This window comes from Odontomachus brunneus, unplaced genomic scaffold, assembly GCF_010583005.1.
Source record: "Odontomachus brunneus isolate Ranch 3 - 2012 unplaced genomic scaffold, Obru_v1 Obru_scaffold_176, whole genome shotgun sequence".
NCBI lineage: Eukaryota > Metazoa > Arthropoda > Insecta > Hymenoptera > Formicidae > Odontomachus > Odontomachus brunneus.
The window spans coordinates 193311-220601 of record NW_022639626.1 but is presented as its reverse complement, the minus strand read 5'-3'; the positions used below and the strand labels follow the sequence as shown (position 1 = coordinate 220601).

General features: G+C 42.6%; 1 protein-coding gene across 20 annotated transcripts in view; it reads left to right on the top strand.

Moving 5' to 3' along the window:
• Positions 1–27291, top strand: part of LOC116851452 (disintegrin and metalloproteinase domain-containing protein 11) — a 43136-nt gene that overhangs the window by 8143 nt on the left and 7702 nt on the right. For 10 of the 20 annotated variants that reach the window (XM_032830866.1, XM_032830855.1, XM_032830856.1 and 7 more), the window contains exons 2-20: positions 8929–8979; positions 11315–11463; positions 11638–11694; positions 11809–11888; positions 12092–12161; positions 12713–12859; positions 13316–13519; positions 13608–13682; positions 13784–13956; positions 14206–14375; positions 14501–14664; positions 14808–14975; positions 16915–17219; positions 17410–17529; positions 17922–18003; positions 18105–18200; positions 18409–18565; positions 23514–23652; positions 25248–25400. In XM_032830866.1, the coding sequence (XP_032686757.1) occupies positions 8929–8979; positions 11315–11463; positions 11638–11694; positions 11809–11888; positions 12092–12161; positions 12713–12859; positions 13316–13519; positions 13608–13682; positions 13784–13956; positions 14206–14375; positions 14501–14664; positions 14808–14975; positions 16915–17219; positions 17410–17529; positions 17922–18003; positions 18105–18200; positions 18409–18565; positions 23514–23652; positions 25248–25400 (2560 nt within the window). Of the gene's footprint in view, positions 1–8928; positions 8980–11314; positions 11464–11637; positions 11695–11808; positions 11889–12091; positions 12162–12712; positions 12860–13315; positions 13520–13607; positions 13683–13783; positions 13957–14205; positions 14376–14500; positions 14665–14807; positions 14976–16914; positions 17220–17409; positions 17530–17921; positions 18004–18104; positions 18201–18408; positions 18566–20692; positions 20796–23513; positions 23653–25247; positions 25401–27291 lie in introns of all 20 variants that reach the window. The other 10 variants (XM_032830873.1, XM_032830862.1, XM_032830865.1 and 7 more) reach the window with 8 other exon arrangements.

Below are 27291 nucleotides of genomic sequence, written 5' to 3'. Positions count from 1 at the left end.
GAGAGAGAGAGAGAGAGAGAGAGAGAGAGAGAGAGAGAGAGAGAGCGAGAGAGGGGTGGCAGGGCCAAGCGGGGGAGGAAGTGGGGGGGTCTTACGCGGTTATCGAGTGACGGAAGAACGATGGATTTACCAACCCCTGGAATGCATAATGTGGGCCAATCTGATCTGGTTTTATCCTCTACTTCCGTGAAACGTAAATTGCACGCCGGTTACTTTGTTCTAGCGCGGGCTCGACCCGGTATATTGAGTGTTCCGCAAGGCGCGCAGTTCCGTGCAAAAGTCGCGGAAAAGAGAAGGCACCGGGCTAGACATTCTGCATGAAGTAGGTCGAATGCGCTGGTGCATCGTCGGTTATCAATGAACGGTCGTGGAATGATCCACCCATCCCGCCTTCCACGAATTTCGTCACGTTTCCCGCGATGCACTCGAGTTTGTTGTTCCGTTTGAATTTTATCCCTCGCGCGAATCCTGATGTTTCCGGCCGCGAAATCGAAAACTTGGTCACGTAGCGATAAAAATGCAGGGAGGGTAGCGGTAGCCGGGAACACGCGCGCAACTCGGGGACGTCGGACGGGGGGCGAAATTAAATTTCTCGCGGAAAGAGGCCGAGTCACTCACTAGCGAGGTGAAAAGGAGATCTCCAATTTTAGCATGATCTCTGAAAGCGGCTACGAAACTGGGCCGGCGCGGTCGCAGCCGCCTGTATACGAGAGGCGCGCCCTTTTATGCACTCCCGCGCGCCCTTTATCTCCCTCGAAACCGCATTATTAGATTTGCTAGCCGCGATATCCGTCTCTGGTCTGGTTAATTTGTGAGGGATCGAGATGAGCGGAAAAGGAACCGAGTGTTTTGGCATGCGGGAGGATCCAAAAGATCCAGACGAGGTGCTCGATCCAGACGAGTGGATTATCGCAGAACGTGGCGATTCGTGTTGCAGCTGTTACATCTCACCCTTTCGCCTTAGCGACGCGGGACGCGTCGTCGTCGCGTGCGTATTGGTTGCCGATGTGCAAACAATATCGCAGTGGAGCAAGGCGAGCAAATTTCCGGATCATTTTCCCCACGTGTCTCCCGGAGTCGTCGTCACCGCCGCAACGACGGAAAACTTCTATTTGAGTTTGGCATCCGCTTTTCTGGCTGATGCACTCTATACATTGTGTACTTGCCAGTCTTGCGTCTCTGAATGTCTGAATTACAATACTCTCAACTCCATACGTATATAAATATGGAATAAAAAAAAATATATATATATAGTACTAATAATAAAAGACGTTTTCTTTTTGTCAAGAGCGTGAATTTCGGACTCGACAGAAACCTGTGCGTTTTAAATAGAAAACATCTTTATGGTCAGGCAGAGGCAAAGAGGATCAAGTTTCTTTCGCGCAAATTTAAGCGCGCTACCAACGACGATCTTGACCGTTCTACTTTTCCGCAATGCCAGAGGTATCTGCCGTCGAAATTCTGGATAATGGCGAAATATCGAAATAGCAAAGCTCTCCGGATCGGCGCGTTCCGAATCGCAGCTTCGGAGCGAAATTGCCAGGCGCTCTCGTGGCGGGTCATTTTTCCCGTATGTCCTCTTAAATCGTCCTCGACGCCTGAGAAATTCCGCCCGAACCTGGCTGCCGCTTTTCCGGCTGATTCACCCACAACTTGCACCAGTCCCGTCCATTTTCCTTTTTCGGGAATGACCGTCATCATTCTCTATCTCGATACCGGCCGAATACTGTGAGAACCAGCAAACGGTAGCGACAGGGCGTAAGACAAAGATACAAATAGGAACCGTCACAGATGGTTCGCGACAGCGGAAATACCTATTATTAGATCACGATGATACATGCATTTTTAAAACGAACGTCTCGACGAAGTACAACGCGGCAAGCGTCCCCGAGCGTTTTAAGTCCTCAGACCTTCGATCCGGAGCTGCGATTATCCCGAATTTCGACGGTAGATCCTTCTATTATTGCGGATAAAAATAGACCAGTAAATATCGTCTGCCGTAGCTTAAATTTCCACGAAGGAAGCCATTCGATCCATTTTACCTTTGTTTGACCAGTGAGATATTTTCTACTTATGGCTATCGCGGTGATCCTCTATCGGCATTCGTGATTTACGCTCCATCCGGCATTTTCTGAAATCCGCCGAAAGGATAAAACGTGAATTCAATCAGACGCACGAATTCTAAACTTCGTAAAACTATAGATATCATGAAAAAGTAGCACAATCGATTGAACACACTACTTTTTTATCTAAAACCGCATCTTTTCTGTAATATTCAACAAACTTAGCCAAGAAATATATGTATTAATTTTTGTGGAGAAGCAAAAATCCTTTTTTTTTATGATAAAAACTTAACCCGATTTATATCAACGTGCTATTAGTATATGTCGAGTGTTCAAGAAAATATAATTTGCTAATATGTATGTAGAAAACAATACATGTATGTGAGGGTTTTCGCTCTCCACTGCGCAAAAAATCTAACCTAACCTATCACTAGGACATTGACGTTGAGTGTCAAAAAATGTACATGAATAAATGTATATCTTTTGGCGATGTACACTAATGTTACAGCGATATAGGTTAAGCTAGATTTCCTGCGGGATGGGGGCGAAGCGTATACATGTATTGTTTCTGCATATATATTAGCAAATCATGTCCTTAACTACTTGACATGTGCCAATATCACAGTAATATAGTTGTTGGGTTAAGCTAGGTTGTTTTTAAAAAAATGAAACTTTTTGCCCCCCATAAAAAGAAGGATGTTGAAAATGATCTATTCTTAACATCTTTTAATATATATATATATAGATATATATATATATATATATATATATATATATCCATCTTGTTGGCTAAATTTGTTGACTGCTACAGAAAAGACGCGGAAAAATAATAAATTTAGAAGAACGATGAACTGAAGAGTCGGCTGTCAGTGTCCGAATGTATCCTGATACAACGAGAGGTCGGGACGAGAGAAAAGGAAAACAATCAGGACGAACGCAAAGTGTGGTATTTGTTTTAGAATTCCTACGCTTTACCGGTGTTTAAAGTGGCAAAGCGTTTGAAATCTGAAACGAATGCGTGCAAATCTTCATCCCACATAGGAGCCCAGGACCCACGGAGGAGATGCGTGATTCTGTACGCATGAAGCATCACGAGGTCATCGTGCGAAGGGGAAAGTGAGCCACTTGAGCGTGATTAATCATTGTCTCTGTCCCTGGGATTACGCATCGCCGGCGTATCCTTTTTTGCCGAGGTGTCCCGCTGAGGAGAAACTTGAGTTCACATCTCGAGACATTATATAAAAATAAGAATGTTGACCTGTTATTCATTAGACACCCTTTATTGCGCGGAGCTTCTTTGCGTGGGAACTTTTATTGTAAGTGTCCTTGCGACTATTGGCGATTATCTGTCTTTGAAACAATATTTTCTATCTTCTCGTGCATAAAATATGGAAATCATCGGCATAACGTTTTATCCTTTGATAAATTCAGAGGCCGTTTTTGCTCTTGAGCAAATCTAAATTGAGACTGAATCATTTTTAGATTCAACTCTTTAATAAAAAAAACACACACACACATTTGAATTTATTTATTAGAATATTGAGAAAATGTCGAAAAATAGAATATATATCTAGCATTTGATAAAATTTTCGCTCGACATTTCAAATTGATCAAAGAACCCGTAAACGAAAGGCATTTCCGAGACGTCATGCACATAAGTATTTGTTCAGCCTGCGCGTAGCCTGGCATTCGTGAATCTTCCATAAATGCAGGAAATAAACAGTTGCGACAAACACGGAAGAGAAGCAAATTCCGCAAGGTAGGCGGTTCAAAGCGAAACTCCGTTCGCTTCTGATTGCATATTTATTCGATTTTAGACCTCCCTCGCGCGACGAGATATTGACGGCACAAATAAAAAATCAAAATCCGCGAGAGATATCGCCACATCGAGGAACGACGCGCAAGGACGCGAATTTATACACTTTCGCTTTGATTCACTCTTCAAATTAATGTTTCGTGCCAAGTACGATCTTATACCATCTTAAAAGCTGAATTAAAACTGGATTAAACCGACTTCACCGTAATCTCGGATACCGGGCTTCGTCTCGCGAGGACACGTTGGGGATTCCTTCGACTTCCGGGACTTCTTCTAGATGAACTTGCTTCGCTCCTAAGCGCCATGTGTAATTGCACAATTCTGCAATTAATGCGCAACAATATCGGGAGCGTCCGACAATACGAGAGCCGAAAATCCATCTTCAGGATTTCGCGATATGATAATCCGCTGATCCTCGGGCTTTTAGATCTTCAAGTCCGCCAGTCTTGAGATCCTCGAATTCGCGCGAGGAATCGCGAAGAATTAAGGCGAAAAAGCGAGTAAATAGAAACTGGACGAGGGAAAAGAGCTGGGAGGGGTTGAAGTTGTGTTTTAACCAGCTCGCCATTCACACAGCACTTTCCTCTCTCCTCGGCATGCCACCGCCCCCTCCCCCCCCCACCTCCTTCACGCTTCCTATCCCATCGGAAAACGTTTCCATGCCGGTCTTCGGGATAAATAGTTTGCACAGGAAAAGGATTTCCACGCCGGCAATTTATCTCGAACGTACGCGGCTCCATTAAGCGGAGACGCAACCCTTTGAGTCTGGAGAGGGATGCTGCGGATTTGGGATTGCGCGTGGATTTAAGGCCGTAATCGCGGGATTTCTCAGGACGCGCGGAACACGACGACAAGGCCGCTGCTGATAATTTCGGAGGAGGAAATTACTTTGCGCGCGATCGCGCCTGGATTTTCGGCTGATTTATGTTTTTCGCGCGCGGATTATGTTATCGCGATGTTTCCCATTTGATAAGCTTAACGGGCTTAACGACATACCGTTAACGTGTATGAACGGATTCGTTGATTTGCCGAATAATCATGATTTCTTTTGTCGCCGGTAAAATTTAAACACATCGATGTTGTCGATACAAGATCCCGTGTGGGATTTACAGCTTTTTAAATCTGTAGTTTCTTGATCGTCTTGACCCTGAGACTTTGGGATTTCGAGATTTTAAGAGATTCGTCCAACTCCTCGAGCTTTAAACTTACTCAGGTTAAGGGTCGCGAGATTATTCGTAGAAACGGTAGAAATTCGCGGACGTGTCTTCTTGCCAAAATACGAGCTCTTCGCGGAAATGGTTTACAGCCGTTAACCGTAAAGGGTAATCAATATGGACGGACGGGAGGAATTTTGCTTGCGAAAGAATCGACAGCTGCTGTGTGTGCTTTCTTCTGCGGCAATAAAGTTAAGAGCCTTTAAAATGTAAGGGCAGTTTGAGATGTTCGCCAAGGTGCTCGCGTAGAGTAACACGCTCTTTGTACGAAATGAATTCAACGGAACGAATGAGACGAGCCTCCGACGAGGGAAGTTTATCTTCCGGTAACGAGTAGCGAAGAAATTTTAGGAATCCAGAAACACGTATCTCGCGAATTCGGCTTCAACTCCTCGGATTTGCATCCCTAAGTTTCTAGAGCCCTTAACCCCTCTGCCTCCCTCACCGCCACCATTTCTCTTATACGAGAGTCGGTACAACTCCTCTCTATCTTTCTCGTAAATATTCACGATAATACAAATAATTCTCCAGCTCGCGGAAATTCCATCTCGTAAGTTTTAATTAATTTTACACGATGCCCGAGCTCTTCTCAGACGAAAGCTCGAAAAAAATACAAAGATATCGTTTCCGAGCTGTCGCGTTTCTTTTTCGGCTTCAGCTGCTTAAGAGGAGAGAGCGGATCTTTCAAGTTCTTTTTTATCCTTGGATCCGGATACCACGAGATGCTTTCACATCCTTGAAACTATTCCTAAGAATTCCTGCATTTTCTAGCGTGCGAGAGAGTGTTTGAACCTTAACGCTTTAATCATGTCGAAGGATCGTAACTTCCGGTACGGTACTGTTAGGCACAATGTGAGAGGGGGAAAAAGAGAGAGAGAATGAGAGAGTGAGAGAGACGGAGAGGAAGAGAGAGAGAGAGAGAGAGAGAGAGAAATAGACAGAGAGGCGGAAAGAGGGAGAGAACGAGAAGGGCTAAAGGAAGGGACGGAGGGAAAAGCAATCAATCTTTGAGAGGCAGATGAGTGCGGGAACCTAAAATATAGGGCAACACAAATTTAGTCTGGTTGCCGGTCCACGTCCACGTGTCGACGTGAATGCGCAACCGCCCGGGTTTGTAATCGATATTGCCGACAAGGCACCACGCCCTGCACCTGCGAGATCTGCCGGGATATGCAATGCCACCGAACCGAACCTAGTCGAACCTTGCCCAGGATTCCCTTCTTCCCCCTCTCTCTCTCTCCCTTTCCTTCTTTCTCTTTGTCTCTTTTTCTCTCTGTTGGGGGATCTGTCTATCTTTTTCCTTATTTTTCTTTATTGCGGGTACCCTTTTGCCTCCGCAAGTGTGCGAACTTAGACGATTTGAGGCTCCTTTGAAGCCTTAGATAAACCGATTGTTCAATCCCATATGCGACGACACGGTGCGTTCGTCTGAAACCTCGTTCGAATTTACCGAACAGATCTGTAATTTTTCCCGTACACTCGCCCGTCTTTTCGCGTTTATCGTTCGAAACTTGTGCTCTTGCACGGATCTTGGAAATTACGGATTACGCGAAGGCGGATAATTGAATTATTAGCTACCTCGTGCAATGCAGTGCAGTGCAGTGACACTGGACCCGGGTCTAGTTGAGTCTCGATCGAGACTCTCGCGTGACCTTTTGCATTCCCTTCTCTCAAGTGTGCTTGGAAACTTAGGTGATTTCAGGACCCTTTGAAGCAGGAGTCTTTGAGCACTAGATAAACCGATTGTTATATGCGACAATATAGCACCTTTCCCCCTCCGAGAGAACCTGGCTAAACCTCCCCCGGGGACCTCTCGTCCTTCCTTCGCGTGCTTATCTCCCATCTCGACCAAACTGGCGCGCTTCCTCCCGTTGATTTTTCCGGCTTTCGATTATACAGTCTCGGCTCTAACGAGATTATTCAATCCTTCACTCCAGTATTTACGCGCCCGAACCTGCCCGAACTTCATGCGGGTCAGGGGGATTCTTCATGTGCACCTGCGACCCTTTGAGTGAGTGACACCGCGATACTTGAATGGCGGAACCTTTCCCGGTTCTCTCGAGTTTCAGATAACTTAATTATCAAGTTTCTCATGCAGCGCTGTCGAACTTTCTTCATCTTTCGCGAAAAAGATCTCTCGCCACTTCGGACTTTAAATCCAGCTTGTTTGCTCTGATCGCAAACGCCTCGATATTAAGTAACGAACGAAGAACAAGAGAATCGCACCGGTCTCCATCGAGTGACGATGAATCACACAGAGATCTCTCAGGCGACGATTAATAACGTCGACGACAGACAACGTTCGCAAAATTCCACCAAGTCGCTTAGTCGTGAGGAGTGGTGCTCCGGTTTCGCTCGAAGGGCCCCGAAGGGCTCGCGAGAGGTTAAGAATCGCTGCTATAGAGCCGGCCGTCATTGACTCCGATCCATTCGGGGCCGACTTCGCCTCGGGCTGATTTTTTTGTGCTCCCGTGCCGGAAGTAGGCCAGTACAAACCGTCGTCCCTTTATCCGCGCCACGTCCGTCTTATGAATTTTGCGGCAAGAAATTCTGCGCTCGCGCGGGGCAATGAAAAAGTTCCGCCATTCATTCTGATTCTTGCGCAGGATAAAAATGCAAATACCGCACCGTACATCCTTACTCATACTGCCGGTGTACGTGTGCGAACGTTTCGCGAGCAATCCGAATCGCAAACTTCAACGAATCGCTGACGATCGCTCGGACAGATTTCTTTCGCGAAAAAACAGGGAGTACAATACTGTCGCGCGGCAATCAATCAAGGGAACGTAACAAGGACCCGAAAGTCAACGTACATCCGCGCGAGAGTGTGTGTGCAGGAGGTGATATCTTATATCTGGACAATATAAAAAATTTATTTGGTATGTATGCGCGCGAATGTATAAAAAGGTTAGCGCTTCCCCTGTATTATGCAGGGATGAATAAGAACGCCGGGTGAGCGTACGATAATAAGGGGACGGCCAACTGCTGCATAATTAACGGATTCATTACGATGTTTCAATATTGAAGCGTCCGACAACATTGCGCTCGCTGCCACAACACCTGACATTTTAAATAACATGTTTGTAACATTTCGTGCCGCGGGGAACATTTATTGAGATCGAGAGGACGCACCGTGTCGTTCTTACGGCACGCGGAAGCCCAGAATCGCCGACGGGAAGAATGTTAGGAACTTACATTATAAAGCAAAAATTTAAGTGCGCGCGCTTTATTTTTCATTATTTCTTTGAAGCTTAATATCCAACCGAGTAAATGACTATGAAACTATCCCCCGACTGAGATTCTATTAAAGTTCACCGCAAATTACCCGGAGAATAGCTTCCCGCCTGATAGATTCTTTGGATCTTGACGTCTTGGATGCGAGGTGTCCAGAGCCCTAAGCTTCTTAAATGTTAAATCCTTTGATCCTCCATTCTTTTGATCCCCGATTCCTTGTTTGAGCGCGGCTGGTGGAAGAGTTTGTTTTGCTTGGAAAACTTCACTAAAGTTCGGCTCGCCTAAAATTCTCAGGTAAATCACTGAAATACCTGAACGCATTCCCGTCCATTGGGTCATTGTTAACCCTTTCGCTCTCGTTTTTGCCCTTTTCACGGCAACATTACTGTTGGCTAGTTATATCGCGAAGAGAAAAAAGAAATAAGGAGGTAGCCCGGCTATGTGTTTGTGTGTATTTTGTTTATTCGCTCGTCGCTTCCTTGTGGAAGATTATCTTTGTTCTTTAGTGCACGGTATCTCGCTGACACACGCTCGTTACGATGCACGACGCTCCATGGAGGTATTTAATTTATCAAACTTGTATGTTCTTTTTTCGTTTCAGAAGCCGACTACACCTTAGATGATTCCTTTTGGAACGAAGAAACTCCCGTTGGTGAGTAGAGATATATCGCGGACACCGTCGTAATATTTACACGACATTATCGTCGTGTACACGTCATTAAGCTTAATTAGCGTTAGCGTTAATCATTCACAACGGCTGCATAATTTAAAGTGCTAATCAGCTAATTTATAAAGCCGCCGAGGCTTTGGGCAATGGGCGAGAATTATTTACGGGATTAAATACGTTTATGCTAAATATACGCGATGCCGATTTCGAACTTGCAAAACAGGATCTCATGTCGATTATCGTTCGCGGACATTGAAGCAGACATTGTTTCCATTGTTATGGTTGCGGACGGTGGGAAAAAAATTAGCGAAACGCATCCGCCGATCTCTGCGCAATCGTGACGGTTGCGGGATAACGCGCGCGCGAGATACCGCGTAAACAAACCTACACCGTAAAGTGGAAGGACCGCAATGCAGCACTTTCGTTAGAAACTTGATCCTTGAGGATACGACAAATCCTCGAGCGGTTTATTGTTAAGTCAACACCGCTGATTGGTCGGAAACGCGAAACTTAAATTGGATTACATTTTAGACGGGGACAATGCGCCGGGATAGAGCACAGCGGGCGCGAATCCTGGCCTAGATATTACGATTGTGTAATGGGGAAATCTCTGTCTCACGCGAGCCCGGAGAGTCCGGACGTAGAAAAATTTCGAGATATCTCAGCGCGAATTTATTTTAATCTGGCCGGACCGGAAGAGCTGAGAAAATTTCACGTAATGTATTTCGGCGCGGCCTCCGTCGGGTGCAGGATTCGAGGAATTAAGCGGCTTAATTAGGGATTAGGATCTAAAGCGGCGTTGAGCGTACACAGGTAAGCAGCAATAGTACGCAACGTTACACGAGACTTAATTCAATTTCGCATACCATTGCCGAATACATTCGTTATTTATCCGGAAATTCAATTTGTAACTTAATTAATTCCGGTATTGAAAGTCTCGGCGAGATGTCACACGCGCGCGCGCCCGTCGGCTAAACCCGGTATAACGGCGAAAAATCCAGGGGGAGAGGATTCGACGAGAGTTAAGGAGTTTAATTACGAACTGAAGTTTCAAGCGCCGCGGATATCGTGTTGCATGTAAAATTCAACGAACGTAGAAAGAATGTCGGATTCTGAAATCTAAGTGTTCGAGGAATCCTGAGAATCGCGCGACGAGGATATGCCTTTCTCCGCGAGAAAGAGAGAAATAACGGGAGGATGGGAGAAGAGAGAGAGAGAGAGAGAGAGAGAGAGAGAGAGAGAGAGAGGAGAGAGAACGTCAGAAATTTCTGACGGAAAATCGAAGACACCACTGGGCGGTTTCCGCGCGCGCGACGTGTAACGAGCGTCACGGGCGAGGTGAAACATAACGATGTCCGCCGTGACTGTCGGCTGAATTAATCGCAATTTGCACGGAGTACTCGCGACGTTTCCGCGGAACCGGAGGGATAATCGCCGCCGGAAGGGTGGGCGAATTGCGGTGGGTTTCGCAGCGCGAAAGGGGTAAATTAATCGACGAGTAATCTCGGCGTGTGTTTGGGCGACGCTGAAGAGTGGATAGAAATTGAATTCACACGCAAACTTCTCGAAATAAGGACGCGAAGCGCAACTCGCGCGGCGAGATGGAAGAGTCGGCCCGGAGGAGCGGATCGATCGATATCTATTGTCGATCTGGGTAATGGCAATTCTCCAGCATGCAAGGTGTGCGCTCCCCGGCACCTCTCGAATAGAAATACTGCCGGACAAACGGGGGAGGGAAACGTCGATGAGGAATACAAATTGCTCGGGGAATCTGCAGATGGAAGAAATCGCGATAATTTCGAACTCATAAATCGCACCCAACTGACAGTTCTAAAGTTCCGTCGACGACCACTTTAAACCCTGAAACCGTGCCGGTCGATCGTGGCGATCTAAAAGCGCAGTGCCGTCGTGACATCGCGTGAAACGTGAAATGATATTTTGCACACTTTTATAAATGGCAGATCTGTGTCATTGAGCCGCCGCGTGAGACTCGAGAGGACGCGTCTCGCTTTCACTTCGGGAAATCGAAATCGAATCCGGCCGAGATTGAAAGAGTTAATATATGGCCACGTGTGTGGACGCGGAGTCGGAAAATAAAATCTATCGTTATTATTATTATTGAGCCATACGTACTGAAATCTCGGCAGTTTGCAGAAAGAGGGGAGGTTAATGGCAACAGCGTGAAATTTCGTCGGTATGGCGCAATGAATCGCCCCAAAGTCTATTCGAGATGAAATTAGAGAGATCGCGGGGGCGAGGAAGCAGTGGAGCTGAAGGGGTGAAATTAGGGCGTTCGATTGAACGTGGAAATTGATTTCAGGTGAGGTCGAACGACTACTACGCGAATATCGACAAAACCAGGAGCTAGTACGAAATATCGGTGGGCATTTCTATCAGATCATCTATCCGGTACAGCTACGGCATCACGAGAAAATGGGGATATCCACGAGAGAAGTCGGCGTCTCGAAGGTAAAATCGCGCGTCCCGTGTTATTTTCTAATTCTCGCCCCCGTTCCTTTCTCGCGCTCTCCCCTGCGTGAAATTTCTCCGCGGGCTGAGCGCGATATATATATATATATATTTTTTTTTACATCGCGTCCTATAAACGATTAATGATTAATGATTATCTTTATTGCAATTCAGTATCCTCAAAGAGGTTACGGGGACGGAGGATATCAAAATTCTAGAGGCAGAATGAGAGTAAGTTTCACGACAGGCGTACCCCTTAACGATTAATTAAGTGTCAACGTAATTCGCGAGATGAACGGTGATTCTTAAAACACGGATGATTAATCGCGATGCTGGCATTTCCAGACAGGGAGACATTTTCATCGGACGTCCCTTCTGATCAAGGCCTTTAATCACAAATTTCGCCTAGATTTAGAATTAAATACGTAAGTCCCTTAAATTACTAAAATCGATGTTACGATTGAAATGCACTGATTTTAACATATATAACCTTCTTGAATTCCTTTCTGGGGGATTTCAATTGTACGCAATACGAGCTGTAGAGAATCCGATTGACAAATCTAATTCGTTTGAAAATTACTTTCTGACTCTTTTCACTCTTCTCATGGAGAAAATCCCTTTGTTGCAGGCAACTTTTAGCTCCGAACCTTATTCAGAAAGACTTTTTAGATAAAGACGCGGAACAAATGTCTAAACAGGTAAGAGGCATCCCGGGCGAGATGCAATTTCATGTGCGGCAAATTAAATAACACTTAAGTATTCACGTGTCTCCAACTGACAGTCACGGTCGTTAACGAAGGTATAATAGTTTGTACACTTGGTCCCACTCTGGGCCGCGGTTTGCTAAATCGAGTTTAGACGGTGAAACATGCTTTTAATGGTGGTCCTTACCGTCAGTGATCCATGTTTCCATGCGCGAGCAGTAAAGGTCGAGTTAAAAAGGAAAAAAAAAGAAGGTGGTTCTTTGGGTGGTGTCGACTAATGTCGCGAGTTATTTTTACACCTCGTGTGGGACAAGGCCAATCAGCGTGATTCTTGCGGCTTGCGGCGGCAAAAGGGAAAAAATGTCATACGTACACGAAGCGCGCATACGTGTACCGCGCATTATTTGCCTCATTATCAAATAAACGGCGCGAAATAGCGGTGAAGTTGAAAACTCACGTGACACTTAAATGTTAATCGGGTAAGGCGGTTTCATCGCGACTCGGGACTCGTCACAGTGTGGTGCGTTACTGTTTAATCTTTGCAGGAGATAGAACATTGTTATTATCACGGCACTGTGAGGGATTATCCGGGGGCTAGCGCTGCTTTTCACACGTGTAACGGTGTCAGCGGTGTCATTCATTTAGGCAACGAGACTTTCGTCATTCATCCGTTCTACGGCGGCGACTTGTCGGTCAGTTTAACTATTTCTCGTCAGCTGTAAGATCTCAGTCAATTGTACGCAGGAGCTTTATGATTTGTCTGTGACAGTATTGGAATATACACGATTGGAGTATACACGAAATTTAATTACTTTTCGTATAATAACATCTCTATACGGGATTATTGAGCAGACGAAAATATTCACGTCGTCATTATCGTTAGAATATGCAAGAAAATAAGCACGAACGAACCATTCGACAAATGTGGATGTCTAATCTGCAGCGAACCGCACTCGCTCTCATAACTTGCGTCACCTCTCAAAATAAGACAAGCTCGTTGTCCACGAGCTTTGAATCGTTGCACGATTTTATTGCCAGATTAGACGTATCTTCTCGGAAGGTTCAGGTCGCGCTATAATTAAATGGAGCGTCGAGTGGCAGGGCCGGATGGTCGGCGAATGTTAACTATATGCAGGCCTCTCTTTTAGCAGAAACATCCTCACATTATATTTGAAGCCCGAACAAAAGCTAACAAAGGCTGCGCTAACGCGGGTAATCTTGAGTGGCGTGTAAAGAGCCGCCGGCAGAAGCACACCCGCGGGCTATCAGAGACCACTTCCGATCGATACAAAAGAGACGTCCGTGAAGCAATCAAATACATCGAAACTGCCATCATTATCGATAAGGCCATGGTACGTCCGTCGGTTACGCGCGCTCGTTAGAATCGTCCGACGAGCCTTAATCCGACCTCTGATCCAAGTCTCTGCGTTTCTGTCACAGTTCGACAAGAGGAACGGCAGTACCAGAGCCGAGGTTGTTCACGATGCCATCCAAGTCGCTAATATCGCAGATTTGGTAAGTACACGACGACGTTTAGCGCTTTAAGCGCGGCCGGCGCGCACACTACTTGCGACTAAATGCGAACCGAAAGTGTGCTAAATTGGATTTCCTCGTAGTATTTCCGTACGATAAACACTAGAGTCTCCGTCGTTTACATCGAAACTTGGAAGGGCAGCAACCAGGCGCAAATCGATAAAGGCATGGACATCGATCTCGCCTTGTTAAACTTTAACGATTATGTGATGCGGAGAATGTATCAAAGTTCTCAGGACACCACTCAGTTGCTCACGTGAGTTCATCGTTCGTCTCGGGTCTTTAACCCTACATCCACGAATTTTTCTCTCTCTTTCTCTCTCTCTCTCTCTCTCTCTCCGGCCATTTTTCTTCTCTTTTTTTTTCCTTTCTTAATACCTGAAGACCTACGTGCGTCTCACTCGCATCTCTCTCCTATTCCGCTCCGACCCTTGATGAGGATTAAAAGCCGCACGGAACAGATAGCTGACGCGTGACCGAATGTATAATTTCTGCACGACCGCAGGGGTGAGACGTTCTTAGGCGGAGAATCTGGGGTGGCGATACCCGCGACCGTGTGCAGCCAGAAATCCGTGGGGATCAGCGTCGATCTGAACACTTACGAGCCCCATCTCTTAGCCGGCACCATGGCTCACATGATCGGCCACAATATCGGCATGAGCCACGACGATGGGAGTCAGTTTTGCACACACATTTGTATTCCCGACACGATTATAATCGATCGCGCGTGGTATTGATGTATAATGTAAGAGCGAGGCGCGCGCGTGAGTGATTGAAGTGATCTCGTTGAAAAATTCCAGAGAACGACTGCAACTGCCGCGATTGGCACGGATGCATCATGGCTCAATCCATCGTCGGTCTGGAGAACGTTCAGCCGTACAAGTTTTCGGAGTGTAGTAAAACGGAATACATAGAAACCTTGAAGAGCGGCCACGCCTTCTGCCTTTTTAACAAGCCGAACGAGGTAGATCGATCGAAAGCGAAAAAATCAAGGCAGAAAAACTTGCCGCTAATTGACATTTCGAGCGAATCAGAGCGAGTCGAGCCGTCGCGCCGCGAGGGCTCGATCGAACGTTTCCTAATCGATTGGGTCTGTTTTGGGAATAGTTGGAGGTTAGAAGATCATGCGGTAACAGGGTAATTGACGACGGGGAACAATGCGACTGCGGATCGATCGAGGAATGCCACGAGCTCGATCCTTGCTGCGATCCTATCACCTGCAAGCTGACAACGGAGGCCGAATGCGCGACCGGCCCTTGTTGCAGCGATTGCAAGGTGAGACAAGATTCTCTCATTCTTCAGCAAGGAATCTTTTCTGGAAATAATGCATGACGAACGTTCTCCTGAGCTCGAGTTATTAGACGAATCCACAAACGATCCGTACACAGAGAAAGTTGTTATGTTCGCTATGTCGATGTATTCTATAATTAGATTTCTGTGATTTCAAGTCAAACAGATATGGCGTTAAAAGCTATTGTTATATGCCTATCTATAGTTTTCACAGCACAGTTCTTATGATACGTGATGTTCAGTTGGTACATCCTTATATATTAGGTTGTTACATAAGTTCGTTCTACCATTTTTTTTTATTGAAGCACATGTGTTTAACAAAAAAGGTTTATTAAATGATATATTATCCATTATTTTTAACCACTTTTGCCCAACGTTCAGGCAATTTCATAATGCCATTTCTCCTTGCTCTTGAAAAACCTGTCTTGGTGAATTTTGATATCATCCAAAGAACCGAAATTTTTTCCATTAAGGGAATTTCGGAGGGAACAAAACAGATAATAGTCAGACGATGTAAGGTCTGGACTACGTAGGGCCGAACATCCTACGAAAAATCCACCAACTTCTATACAGTGGTCACAGATGTGTGCGGCCTCGCATTGTCGTGGTGGAAGGTAACTCGCTGTCTGTTGACCAATGCAGGTCGCTTCTGAACAAGAGCTTCCTTCAAATTGTCCAGTTGTTCACACTACTTGACCGAATTAATCGTCTGGTTATGCGGCAGCAGTTCATAAAAGATCACGCAATCCCACCAAATGCATAATATCACTTTTCTGGAATGGAAGTCAGTCTTGAGCATGTCTGGGGAACACTACCCTTTTCAGACCATGAAGACTTCCGCACAATGTTGTTATAAACAATTCACTTTTCATCTCCGATAACCATATTCTGCAGAAAGGGTTGTTCTTCGTTCCTTCTAGAGTTGATCGCATACGAGTATATGCTGCGCTAACTGACGCTTGTTGAGATTATGCAACACCCACACATCGGCACGGTATCTTTCGGCTTGGAGATGTCTTTGGACGATTACACAACAGCCGTTATCGTAGCCGTGTCAATTGTTACAGGCCGTTCTGAGCGCTTCCGCGTCTTCAAACTTGAACTCTCATCATTTCTGAACCGGACATACCACTTTTGAACAACACGATCGGTCACTGCAGATGCCCCGTACACATTGCATATCTTTTTGGTGGCTTTCCTTTTCGAAAATAATAAAGCACAATATGTGGATAATGCTCGTTTAGCTTTTCCCGTTTATTTTTTCACAAACAACTCGCCAATTGATTCACCAGATCGAACAAATTGTACACTAGAATATGGCCACAACAACAGAGCCAGTGTAAACAATGGATCCCCTGCCGTCTTCCTTCTCTCTCTTTGCTCCATGCCTCAATAAGCATGTCAAAATCTGAACGAATTGATGTAACGACCTAATATATAGTTGCCTCAACCGAAGGAATATTGCTGTCTTTCTGTTGTGATCTGCAGAACAAATGTGCTTAAGAGATTCGTAAGGTTCGGTTACGCCATTACTAAGAATACCGCTTAAACACGTGAGGTAGAAGGCCAGTGTACCACTTCTAGAGTATTCTATGGTTATTACAACTATCTTGTATGCATAGACGAAAGATAACATTAATACTTTGTTATAGCAATAATATTCAGACAAGTGATATCCTATTTTCTTCGTGTAAGAAATTCTGAATCGTTTGGGATATAAATAGCAAAAAATTCAATGACAAAAACGCGTTCGCTGCCCATCTGAACGACACAACAACACTACTCCTGAAGGAGCTTTATTACGCGCTGGCGCGTGATGGACAGCGAACGTATTAAAAATTATCGCGTTGTTCCCGGAGGAGATACTTCCGGTAGGCCTCGTGTTAGTGGTTAAGAAATTGAGATTTCTCCGACGAAACTGCAGCTCCGAGCTCGCGGTGTCGTTTGCCGCGAGTCGACGAACGAGTGCGATCTACCGGAAGTGTGCTCCGGCGACACCGGCCAATGTCCCCCGGACGTCTATAAGAAGAACGGCAACCCATGCTCAAACAACGCCGGACACTGCTTCAATGGGATGTGCCCGGCCCTGGATCTGCAGTGCGAGCAGGTCTGGGGTTACGGCGGCATCGCCGCCGACAAGCAGTGCTTCGAGCAATTCAATTCCAAGGGGTCCATCAACGGCCACTGCGGCACCGACACGACCGGTCACTTTATCAAGTGCGAGGCAGAGTGAGTAGTCGTTCTCGTACTTGCGTAGGACAATCGATATCGAAACATGCTTGTACGGTACTCTGGATATTTTTCCGCACTGTCACTGCTAAAACAATGAGACCATCTCTGTTCCATTTCGCGAGAGATTTCGAAGCTCAAATAGCGCTTACATTCAATGATCAATACGAGAGACGCTTTTCTTCCTCAGAAACGTTCGTTGCGGATCCCTTCAGTGTCAGCAAGGAAGCAAGCAACCGGTCATCGATGGAATGAAGGATTATTACTCAAGAACTATAATTTCTATCAAGAGCCAGGAATACGAATGCAAGTGAGTATCTGACAAGCGAGTGGTCGCTACTCAAGGATGAAAATTTGTGGAGTTTCTCGGTCAGTTTTTTCACGTGGTGCTGAGATATGATCGAACTGAGTCGTCTCATCGACGACGCACGTACGATCATTGTTGCGTGCGTCGACGCTTATCGTGAATAAAATCTCCCTCCCTTGCACTACTGTTTGCATTGTCAAGGTAGCTGATTTGCCTTGACGCAAATCGATTGGATCACCGCGAAGCTTCACGAAGCCAATTGTCATCACTTAATCATATATAGGATAATACACTTCGTACAATGTAATGTAATATTATCGGTTTGACATATTGAAAATAATTTAACTTGAATTATGAAACTTGATCATCGGTGATAAATGGTCGCGATTTTCAAGAGCCACGACTGGAAAGGTGGAGGGATCGGAAATGCCAGGATGGGGATTGGTCCGTGACGGAACATCATGCGGTGACAATTTGGTAATTTAATTTTGCAGAATCCTGAATTTAATCGATTCTTTCATAGAAGAGCCACTTTACCGATCCGAGTGTGTATTGTACCTCTAATTATTCTTTTTCAGATTTGCGTAAATCAAACTTGCACAAGTTTGTTTCCACACATCGATCAAGACAAATGCCCGAGCAACCTCGACAACAGCGAATGTTCCGGAAATGGCGTAAGTCGCGACGTGATGTTTACATTCGGGCGTTACTTACGATTGTATTATAGCTATGGTCTCCTCGTGACTTCACGGGAGATTGTTTACGAGGGTAGAGCTTCTTATCACGTGTATCGTAATGTACCGCTGCTCGAGCGAACGGTCGATTTACGTCAGTTACGTCGAGTGTACGCGCGTCGTTCCTCAAAGTTGTTTTGTTCCGTAGGTATGTACGAACGTCAACAAGTGTTATTGTTTTACCGGCTGGAACGGGCCAGACTGTTCCATAGAGCTACACATCCCGACGGTGACGCCAACGACACCCAGTGTCGAAGTAGTCAGTAAAGCTGATCCTAAACTGGAGAAGAAAGAGACCCCCTACGGTAAGTCACTTGACTCACGACCCACGATTTCTACATCATTGTTAATTGCATACAATCCACCAATGATGGCTTGCAAGAATAAAAGCGAGGTATTGATGCGCCGTTTATTTTCGCGAGAAATCTCTCTCTCTCTCCTTCTCTCTCTTTCCGATGCTGCGATTGATTCTCTAGCGAGTACACGGACTGTGTGACGATCCAGATACTTAGTCGTTTGCAATTCCCAACAGATATCTGAATTATCACCTACTTACTGCGCATGTATGTATGCGCGTGTAGGTGAGTACGTGTGTTCTCTAGAGGATTAAATACGTGAAAGGAGTTCAATAGTCCGCGCATATAGCTGTTATATATGATCATTGATCTCATGTTGTTCCCATGTCGATGACTCAATTCGAGGTGCATAATAACTTGAGATTCGTTCAGTGTAAGCATATGATATGCTAGATATGACTTGTGTCTATAAAGTGTATTTGTATTATAATTCTTTAAATTCGCATTACTAATCTTACAAATTATTACAGATATCCGAAGATATTCGATTGTCCAAACTTTACTGATTTTAACTCAAAACGTATTCTTCACAAGAACAAACATATTTCATTCGTTGTTATTTGAATTATTTGAGACATCGATATGATAATATAAATGTTATTTATAATTATATTATTATATTGCAATATATATATTATTATGTTGCAATACAAGAAAACGGACAGAAACAACCGACAAATTCAAATCTGCATTAATTGTAGGATTTAAAAATGTTATAAATATGAAGTATTCGATGGTCATAAAATACTTCATGTTTTATATTTTAATAGGTTAATCAATAATCATTGATGGATTGTATGCAACGAACTTCTGTTAAATTATGCTATTTTTAATCTGAAAATTTTTACGAAACAAAAATGATTATACTCATTTAGAAAAATACGATTGCCACGAAGTTGTAATCATTATTTGCAAATTAGCGAAAGCCTAATCTAACGTAATTTACGTCGCAAAGATATATTAAAAAAGAAAAATTGCATTTACTAGAGGAAAGAAATATTTAATTTATCCATATGCGGTCACAAACACTAAATAATTTTATTTTTTATTTAAAAGACTGATGGTTATCGAGACATAAAGACGAAAACTCAAGTCGAAGCTACGATTTTTCTTAAATCGGCTGCACATTTGATCGGCGTCAAATCGCCTGTTTGATCGGCGGAAAACGATTTGGGCTGAAAATAGTGCCGTTTCCGATAAGAAGGAAGTCTACTTGCCTTCGATTGTAGCAATGTGGACCAGTTGATCGTTTCGATTGACTTTTGACTCGTGATAAGGCGTAAAGTCAGAATCTTTTTGGAGGTCATACTATCAGCTGTGCACATAAAATCGAACGTGTGTGTCAACTTATATATATATATATATATGTATATATATATATATATATATATATATATATATATATATCACGATAACACCCGTTCGATCTCGTTTTGAGCGAAACGAAATAGCAAAAACGACGAAAGGAAAAGAATCCTCTCGTATTTTGTTATATCTTTTCAGTGGTTTCAATCTTTTCGGATGCGACATTCCCACTCTTATCCCTCGGACGATAGGTCATCCACAGGACATTTTTTGTACAAAGCAATTTACAATTGCATTTACCTAAATTTATCATTGAGTTTGACGCTTTAGTTGTTTAAGTTCCTTAGATTTATTGAATTCCAGAGCCGATATATGTGTATATATATCTCCCATAAGATCCCTCTTGTTTTTTCACCCCTTATCACCTTATAGACCCTCTATCCCGCTACATTTTTGTCTTAGATTAAGTAATTATTAATATTTTAATGATTGAATAATATTTAGTTAATTTACAATCGTATAAAATATCGTCATTCTAGATATAAGAGCTTCTTAACTCATTTCGTTAGTGAAACGAAGATGACGTGTCGATATATTTCGTTTGGGGGTTTGGAATTACAAATTTCCATGACGAGATTTAGAGTGACGATATTTAGTGACTTATTAGGGTGCAACCACCGCGCGACGCGACATGCATACACGACACACACGATCGGTGTGAATGCGCGTACACACCGCACGCGCGGGATACAAAATGCTTGATCGTTTCAGGAAGCACCAACAACAATCTCTCTACGGGATGGCTAGTACTGATGCTGGTGGGTGTGGTGAAGTTCGTCTTCGTTTCTTTTGCACTAATGGCTGTTTGCTACAGGTACAGTAACAGCAAACAGATCGTCCGATCAAGGCCTGTCGTCTTCGTCGTCGTCGTAATTCGTGGCTGGATGATGATGATGATCATGATGATGAAGAGGCATCGCACGCGGCCATCAATGCTCTCATAATATCGATCGATCGATCGAAATTCACTCTTAGCCTATTCTACTCGATGTTCACTTATTACACGTAAACGCGAGAGTCGCAGAAACAGAAGTTGCTGCATCTAGTCCTGGAAATTATTTTACACTTCGATATCTCTCTCATATTCACTTTCTGGCCTCTTTCTCCCGCTATTTTTCGACGTTGCCGGATAATGAGTTGCGAGAATCCCGAATGCAGTTTAATCTCTTAAGTCTCTCGGAACGTGTTTTGAAGTCTAGGTTGCTTACGTCCCTGGACCGTTGACGCTTTAGTTTTTGGTTCACTTAGATTCTAGTTACCTCGCATCTCCCGGATTCCTCGCTAAGAAGTTCGTTAGAAGAGCGTAGTCGTCCTATAGTTACACTACAGGCTTGAGTCTTCTTGATTCTGATCGTGCTACTAATTATACGCTTCGTGTGTCTTAAGTTACTCGGATCTTAAATACTTTGAGTAAAGTGAGGCTGATTCATAGGATCTCCGAGTTTTAGATTACTTCTTACGTTCGTAAATACATATCTGTTTATTTAATACTTTCGAGCTTTTATGATATTATATCAAATGTTATTAATTAACATGGATGCAAACACTTTTCAAGACATTTCCATTCGTCCAAGTATCTTTCACGAAAATTGGATGCAGCTGATTTTGTATCTGAGTCACTCGTATACATGACCAAATATATGTATATCATTTTTATATATATATATTATATATCTATATATATACATATAAATAATACTGTTACTATGTGGTGTGCTATGGATGTGCTCGTGGCATAGTGATTTTTTATCGTGACTATGCTGTTCGAGCGAAGATCTTGATTTTAGTGACCATCGCGTTTCGAGGGACAACCGGAGATTATGATAAAAAAAAATTAAAGAAGAATTATTTAGTCAAATAAATAAAGAATTGGCATAAATGTATATTATGGAAATCCTATGAATCAGTTAATATATTTTATATTTCCTTCAATTTGATATTCCATACATTGTGTTTCCTTTTTTGCCAACTCAAAAATTAGTAGATAACGATTAAATATTCCAGAGAGAGAAATAAAATGTTAGTTAATCTCAGGTAAAGTATATTAAGCAACGAAAAAAATTGCTGTTGTGTATGTGTGTGTCGAAATGTTTGGTTGTCCCTCAAAAGGCAGTATCGAAGAAATTATATAATGTGCCAGCTATTTGTATGTCCTATGAAAGCATGAAAAAAGCTGATTAGTAAAAAATCTATTGGGTATCATGGATTATTAATAATTGTGTGCAACTTGATGGACGCTTGCAAATTAGGACTATCGGTTTTTTGGGAGTCAATATAACATTTTGGGAGTCAATATAACTTCACAGAAAAAAATCAATATTTCGAGTAGTTAAGAGATGAGATTGACTTGTTCGGTAATTGTGTTCACGAAAATATGTAAATGATATTTTATCACTCAGTGATAAAATATCTCGCCTGTAATTAACTTTTATAATTATAACAAAAAAGAAAGAATATTCGAAAAGATTGACAGAGATGTTATCTTTTTGCCGACAAAATATAAGGATAGAATTCTAGGACTGATTTTTTTATTTTTAAGTCGATGGATTTACATGTCGTCGTATCTTTGAACGTATTGTAAAATCTGCAGATTTTTATTGTCCTCAGATTACTTAATAGATTCTTAGATGATTGAAATTTTAGGTGTTAAAGTATATGTGGATCATGAAAACTAAGATTCTTTTTAAATATCAAGATTCTAAAAGATTATCAAAGCGTACCTGTCGAACATTACTCAGATTACGACACTCCGTAACTTCAAACTTGCAGATTCTTACTTTATCGCTGAAACAACAGAATTCCACGCGAGTTCGAAGGAAACGTTCAATCAGCGTTTTTCGAGTTATGAAGTTATGTGATAGAAGCGATGATATATACCGAGTGTTGATTTTAAGACACATTACGCGAGAATTTTACCTCTTAATATTTTTTATTAAAAATTTCACGCACAAACAATGAAATAACCACTAAGAATGCACTCAAGTGCATAACTGCGTTACACTCGACGTTATACGTACAGTTATATATACAGTTACATAATAATAATAATAATGTAACTAAATATTAGGAGGTAAAGCTCCGGTAGATGCGTTTTACAGATGAACACTCCGTATTAGATTGCAGTTGTCTACGTATATGATAATATACATGTATGTCTCTCTTCACGTGCTGATATTGGCTTCTCTGTTTCTTGTCTGTTTCTGTCTGCCATCTCTGTCTGTCTGCATGCTGTGGGACGCTCGGATACGAAAAATACGGATCGAACCACCCTCCTGCACTGCGCGAAACCAATGGTGTATATCTTCATTTCGTAAAACAAATAAAAATAAACGAATAAATAAATCCATTCGCCACGGCGGCGACGGTAAACCCGCCGCATCTGACGGTGATGACAACAACGACGACAATGGTGATGATGATGATGATGATGATGACGATAATGATGATGACGACGACGCCGATGATGGTGATGATGATACCGCCGAATGATGACGATGATGACGACGAATTACATACACACATACGTACACAGAGAACTACCACGGCTCTAATACTGTATTTTTAGTTGGTATGCTCATGTCGGTGGTAGGGGGTGTTTTCGTAGTATTTGCTCTGATGGCTCTCTGCTACAGGTCAGTCGTAGTACATAAAAACTTCTCCCTCTGTCTCAGGTTAGTGTGCAGAAACATACACAAGTAGAACTTCTCTCTGTGTCCTCTCTCTCTTTTTCTCTCTTTTTTTATCTCGCTCTCTTTCTCTCTCTCTCTCTTTCTCTCTTTTTCTTTTTTCTCTATCTTTTTTCTTTTCTTTTCTTCCTCTTATATGTATAAGCGAGAGGTGAAAGGAGTGTAGGCGCGCTAAGGCATGCTGCTCTTCGGGAAATTTGCGATGTCTTTTCTCCTCAGCAAGCATTCGGTTTCGTTGCTTGATGTCGCTTACATGTCAATCGCTGTAGTGCGCTATGGTATGAACTTTGGAGGATTTGATTTCGTTTTATTGTATGTTCGTTTCATTTAATTTCAGCGCGACTCGTCTTCATCCGGCGACGAATTAATAGCCTAGCCTAATGCCGATTTAGTTTCATCTTCAATAAAATTTCGATGCAGCTTTCTGCAAATATATACTGTTCTTTCTTAGGTTCTCTAGATCCTCTTGAGAATCTTGAACTTTAGATTTCCTTAGATCGAATAATATGAAAATTGAGTTTCACAAGCAATGTCAATTTCACAACAATCGATTTCGCTTTTCGACAATCAATTAGGTGACTATCATAAAATAGAAATTTCCTGTAGAACGCTCGCTAAAGAATTCAAATTCCAAATTCCTCGAAGAATAAAACATTACTGCCAATATACGCTTTTCTCGCGACCTTCTTTGTACATGTACATACAAGTATGCACATATAAATACGTGTGTACATGCATATATTCATGTCATTAGACTGAATACACTCGTGTCTCTCTTATACTTCCTTAATCTCACTTGTCTTCATGATAATAATTATTATCTGTAATAATTTTGATCACAGATAGTCACGTACTTAGGCTCTGATAAGCCACTCATCCCGGAGGGAACATTAAGGGGAATCATCAGCATCGACGGATTTGTTCGTACAGATAAATCGATAAGCGTGCAATCGTCGCAAAGCATTCACAGTCGTAAATATTGTAAAGTACTGGACATTGAATATTAAGATTTAATCGATGACGCGCTGCGATGGGATTAAAAAACCCATTACGCGTTACATTTTAGTACTTTATGTGTGTGTGTGTTAGGGAATTACATTATACATACAATTCAGATAATTTTGTATTAGATTCAGACTATATAAACACGGATTTTTCGAAATTCGAATTTTTGTCTCGAAAAATTTTTCATATCTTTGAGATTTATCGATGAACTGTTGTGTGCTAACAACATTTACATACTTCTGTATTTTAATACAGAACTATTAGGTGCTCCGCAGGTAATTCTTTGACGTTAATTGACGTAATTAACTACGTGACGTTACTAACTAAACTTTTTTTTTACAACTAACTTCAAAATAATCGGTTATACAACAGTAGCTATGCCCTAATAACTAATAAGAATCTTAACATATTTATAACGATCTGATGATCCCTCTTAACAGATTATTAAAAAGTCTCCTCCCCCCAAAAAAAGAAATTATTCAATACTCAAGAAATTTTTTGCTGGCTTGCATGCGCTTCATTTTATTTCTGCAATTCGAATCTGTAAGTCAACATAATCGGGGTATTTCCCGCAGAAGGAAGGGCACCGTCCAGAAGTATGACCCGCCATACTCCAAGAAGCCGCCGCAGAAGAGCTACAGTGGCGTTTCGGGTAATCATCATGCAGAAGCCGAGGCGCTGGACTCCGTTAACAAGATCCTCACCTTCGGCAGAATGCCTCAATACAGGTACGACGATCATTTCGTTGCTTATTTTGCGAGTTGATAGCCAAATTGGCTTACAGAGCGATTTAACGCAATTAGAATGCCGGAGACTTGTAAGAAGGAGTGGATAAATTGCAACAAACAAGTAATGGAAGTCGATGGGTGACTACGAGAAGTGATTTTTAAATGTTCAAAGTATTGAATCAATTTGAAAGATTCGCGACGTGATTTGACGTGATAAGACGAGCTAATTGTCGCGTGTCTAAAGGAAGTCATTATGCCTTGTTCGCTCAAGAGAATTTGTTAATTCTTTCGTTTCGAAACTTAAATGTTCCGCTAATTAATCGTGTCGATGTTGAAGAGAGAGAAAAAGAATCTCAACGGATAAGTTTCTATGGTTTCAAGTTTTGATCCCAATTAAGTGAGATTAAGTCGATCTGTCCTTAAAATTTCGCATTAAATATTCTCACGGTAATCTATTGCGAGTTACTCCATTAACATGAATGTACATTTTAATACGAGCATCTCATTACATCATACATCTTATGTCATTTGCCATCTTGTTTCTCATCATTTCTCGCGACCGGCATATCTCGACATGCATGTCAAAACTTGTCTTCTTACCGATTCTCATCGCGATGTCCCAGAATTCGTCCCTCAAATGTTAAAAGTATCATTCATTTTTTCGGTGTATGACGTAGAATTGATTGCAGCTCGAGATGCTTCTGTCGTTCGATCGTTTTCGAAGAATATTATTATTATATTAGCGATGAACGAAGTCTGCAGTATTTCCTTGTAATTTAGAAGCAACAGGGAGGGCCAAAATTACCATTTGTCAATGGATTTACATTCGACACGATCTCTCGAATATTTCGCGACAATTTTCTCTTTTCTTTTTTCCTTTTTAGCAGAATATACAGTCTCTTTTCTCTTCTACATGTGATGTGATACTTTTGGCCCATCCTGTGTAACAGATTACGCTTATTGTTGAAAATGCGCGAACAGCTTTGTAAGAAGTGAGCTAAAAGTCTGCTTGGATCAGTGTGACTTTGGAGTTCGATGCCTTTTTATTTCAGGTAAATGTCGACTCCTCAATTTCACATCAGCTTTAGTATGCGCTTCGTAATGATCTTCCTGATACTGTAAATTATGTTAGGCCTCTTGACATAAGATACCGGGATTTTTTAAGGATTACGAAATCATGCGCGGATGATATATTATTACGCAGAGATATTTAAAATTAGTATATGTGTGTAGATATATATCTTTTTAATAAGAGACAAGTTCTCTCCTCGCGGGGCTTCGCCCTGGTACGCGTTATAGAATGATCGTAATTTTAGTTATGATGCCATATTAGTAGATTTCTGAAAAATTCTCGGCCTCAAGCTGATGTTCAAAGCAAACAATCAAGATATACCTCGCGTTCCGTACGTAAAAGGATATACATAATTATTATGTTCTCGTGTTTATCGAGAGTGAAGTCGAAGCGCGCGAACGACAGAAAATTACGAGCGCCGTTCGATGGTTTTTCTTTTTATTCCGAAAGGAAGTGGAAGATAGCATTACAGAATTTTGTTAATCCTCAATTATTATGAAAGGCACATCGCTGAACCTAATACTTAATAGTCTAATTTGAATACAGCTCATCACGATTTATACTCAGTACTCCGTTCTCATTAGATATTCCGAACATTATGTTGATTTCGAGGTATATTTGATCTTTGAGTGAAATCACGTTTCAAAATATTATCTCCAACTCGGATGAAATTGATGTTGTACGGTCATAAAATACATAATGCAAACTGTTGCGAACGCACACTCTCTCGCAAAAGAAACAGACAAGCAGATATACTCTCCTGCTCTGTCGCCGTTATTATTGTTATAAATTATAAATTGTCGCCGTTATTACGCGCTA